Consider the following 2,789-nt stretch of genomic DNA (forward strand, 5'->3'; position numbering starts at 1 on the left):
AGGGAGAGGGTGAGAGGAAGAGAGAGGGGGAGAGAGAAAGAGGGGAAGAGAGAAGGGAGAGAGAAGGGAGGGGGGAGAGAGAAGGGAGGGGGGAGAGAGAAGGGAGGGGGGGAGAGAGAAGGGAGGGGGGGAGAGAGAAGGGAGGGGGGGAGAGAGAAGGGAGGGGGGGAGAGAGAAGGGAGGGGGGGAGAGAGAAGGGAGGGGGGGAGAGAGAAGGGAGGGGGGGAGAGAGAAGGGAGGGGGGGAGAGAGAAGGGAGGGGGGGAGAGAGAAGGGAGGGGGGGAGAGAGAAGGGAGGGGGGGAGAGAGAAGGGAGGGGGGGAGAGAGAAGGGAGGGGGGGGGAGAGAGAAGGGAGGGGGGGGGAGAGAAGGGAGGGGGGAGAGAGAAGGGAGGGGGGGAGAGAGAAGGAGGGGGGGAGAGAGAAGGGAGGGGGGGAGAGAGAAGGGAGGGGGGGAGAGAGAAGGGAGGGGGGGAGAGAGAAGGGAGGGGGGAGAGAGAAGGGAGGGGGGGAGAGAGAAGGGAGGGGGGGGAGAGAGAAAGAGAGGGGGAGAAAGAAGGGAGAGAGAAAGAGAGGGGGAGAGAGAAAGAGAGGGGGGGGAGAGAAGTGAGAGAGAAAGAGGGGGAGAGAAGTGTGAGAGAGAGAGGGGGAGAAGAGAGAGGGAGAAAGAGAGAGGGGGAGGAGAGAAAGAGGGGGAGCAGGGAGAGATTAAGAGAGAGGGGGGAGCAAGGAGAGATAAAGAGAGGGGGGAGCAGGGAGAGATAAAGAGAGAGGGGGGGAGCAGGGAGAGATAAAGAGAGAGGGGGGGAGCAGGGAGAGATAAAGAGAGAGGGGGGAGCAGGGAGAGATAAAGAGAGAGGGGGGGAGCAGGGAGAGATAAAGAGAGAGGGGGGGAGCAGGGAGAGAGAAAGAGAGAGGGGGGGAGCAGGGAGAGAGAAAGAGAGAGGGGGGGGAGCAGGGAGAGAGAAAGAGAGAGGGGGGGGAGCAGGGAGAGAGAAAGAGAGAGGGGGGGAGCAGGGAGAGAGAAAGAGAGAGGGGGGGGAGCAGGGAGAGAGAAAGAGAGAGGGGGGGAGCAGGGAGAGAGAAAGAGAGAGGGGGGGAGCAGGGAGAGAGAAAGAGAGAGGGGGGGGAGCAGGGAGAGAGAAAGAGAGAGGGGGGGGGAGCAGGGAGAGAGAAAGAGAGAGGGGGGGGAGCAGGGAGAGAGAAAGAGAGAGGGGGGGAGCAGGGAGAGAGAAAGAGAGGGGGGGAGAAGGGAGAGAGAGGGGGGGGGAGAAGGGAGTCCTGTGCTAAGGGAACCAGACCAGGATTTGGCAGCAGACCCCAGCACTCCCCCCTCTGTGTGTTATCTAACCTCTTGTACTGTATCTGTCATTATTAGGAGCTGGGGGCCCGGGGATAAAGAGGCGTGTCCGAAGCTGCGTCACCCGTTACCCACAATCCCTGTGTTAGCAGCAGTGGCCCTGATCACGTGATACAGGAGGCGCGCTCCGGTAAAGGAGGTTCCCTGAGTTACAATGTGTGGGGGTTCTTCCCCTGCAGCAGCGGGGCTCGCTCATTGGTTAGCGCAGGAGAGGCTCAGGGGGCGTGTTTGAGCCCCCGCCTCAGTCCCTGCTGAAAGGGGGGGGCAGCTATACAGGCGGCGGCGCGCGGACACTCACCGCAGAGGGGGGATCCTGCCTGACTCTCCCGGCCCCTCCCAGCTGCTGCATGTGGGGGAGACGCCGCTGCTGCTGCTGCTGCTGCTCTCTGCCCGGCTGAGAAGGGATTGCTTCCTGCTGCTCATGTGCCTCCGGTCTAGAGCGACCACGTGACCAGTAGCAGCCAATCACAGCAATAATAATAATAACCAGCAGCAGAGGGGTTAATGTTAAAGGGGAAGAGACACCATGAGACTGTCCCTGCCGGGGGCGTGGCTTAGAGGGACATCACGTGATGAGGACAAGCAAAGCCAGATGTTCATAGCAAATGTCAGGAAATGTTTTATATAATTATTAATTATCTTTATCCCATGTGTCATTAAAAAGAGATTGCTGGGTGTGGAAAGGTGCAAATGTTACAGTAACCACACACCTGAGGTGTATTGCAGATGTAGCCAGGTCCCCCTTGCCGTACTCACCCCCCTCCTTTTGGTGCGCGAGCCGCGCGGTGCTCAGAGTTGCCGGTTGCCAGGGACGCGATCGGGCCGTCGTTAAGGCTGACTCTACAGGCTCCTCCCAGCTGCTGCATGTGAGGGAGACGCTGCTGCTGCTGCTGCTGCTGCTGCTGCTGCTGCTGCTGCTGCTGCTGCTGCTGCTGCTGCTGCTGCTGCTGCTGCTGCTGCTGCTGCTGCTGCTGCTGCTGCTGCTGCTGCTGCTGCTGCTGCTGCTGCTGCTGCTGCTGCTGCTGCTGCTGCTGCTGCTCTCTGCCCGGCTGAGAAGGGATTGCTTCCTGCTGCTCATGTGCCTCCGGTCTAGAGCGACCACGTGACCAGCAGCAGCCAATCACAGCAATAATAACAACCAGCAGCAGAGGGGTTAATGTTAAAGGGGAAGAGACACCATGAGACTTCCTGCCGGGGGCGTGGCTTAGAGGGACATCACGTGATGAGGACAAGCAAAGCCAGATGTTCATAGCAAATGTCAGGAAATGTTTTATATAATTATTAATTATCTTTATCCCATATGTCATTAAAGAGAAATTGCTGGGTATGGAAAGGTGCAAATGTTACGGTAACCACACACCTGAGGTGTATTGCAGATGCTGTTTATAAGACAAGTGATAGAAGGGGGGAGGGACGTGGCTCCCCCCCCCC

At 59.1% G+C, this 2,789-nt stretch overlaps 1 protein-coding gene across 3 annotated transcripts in view; it reads right to left on the reverse strand.

The window, feature by feature from the left end:
• Positions 1-2,538, reverse strand: part of LOC142485323 (uncharacterized) — a 13,224-nt gene extending 10,686 nt beyond the window's left edge. Inside the window, exons 1-2 of one of the 3 annotated variants that reach the window (XM_075584373.1) lie at positions 2,115-2,538; positions 1,657-1,770 (exon numbers count right to left, since the gene is read on the reverse strand). In XM_075584373.1, coding sequence (XP_075440488.1) covers positions 1,657-1,770; positions 2,115-2,436 — 436 coding nt within the window. In that variant the 5' untranslated portion in view covers positions 2,437-2,538. Of the gene's footprint in view, positions 1-1,656; positions 1,774-2,114 lie in introns of all 3 variants that reach the window. The other 2 variants (XM_075584372.1, XM_075584374.1) reach the window with 2 other exon arrangements.
• Between the last annotated feature and the right edge of the window lie 251 nt (positions 2,539-2,789).

The sequence above is a fragment of the Ascaphus truei genome, unplaced genomic scaffold, assembly GCF_040206685.1.
Source record: "Ascaphus truei isolate aAscTru1 unplaced genomic scaffold, aAscTru1.hap1 HAP1_SCAFFOLD_556, whole genome shotgun sequence".
NCBI lineage: Eukaryota > Metazoa > Chordata > Amphibia > Anura > Ascaphidae > Ascaphus > Ascaphus truei.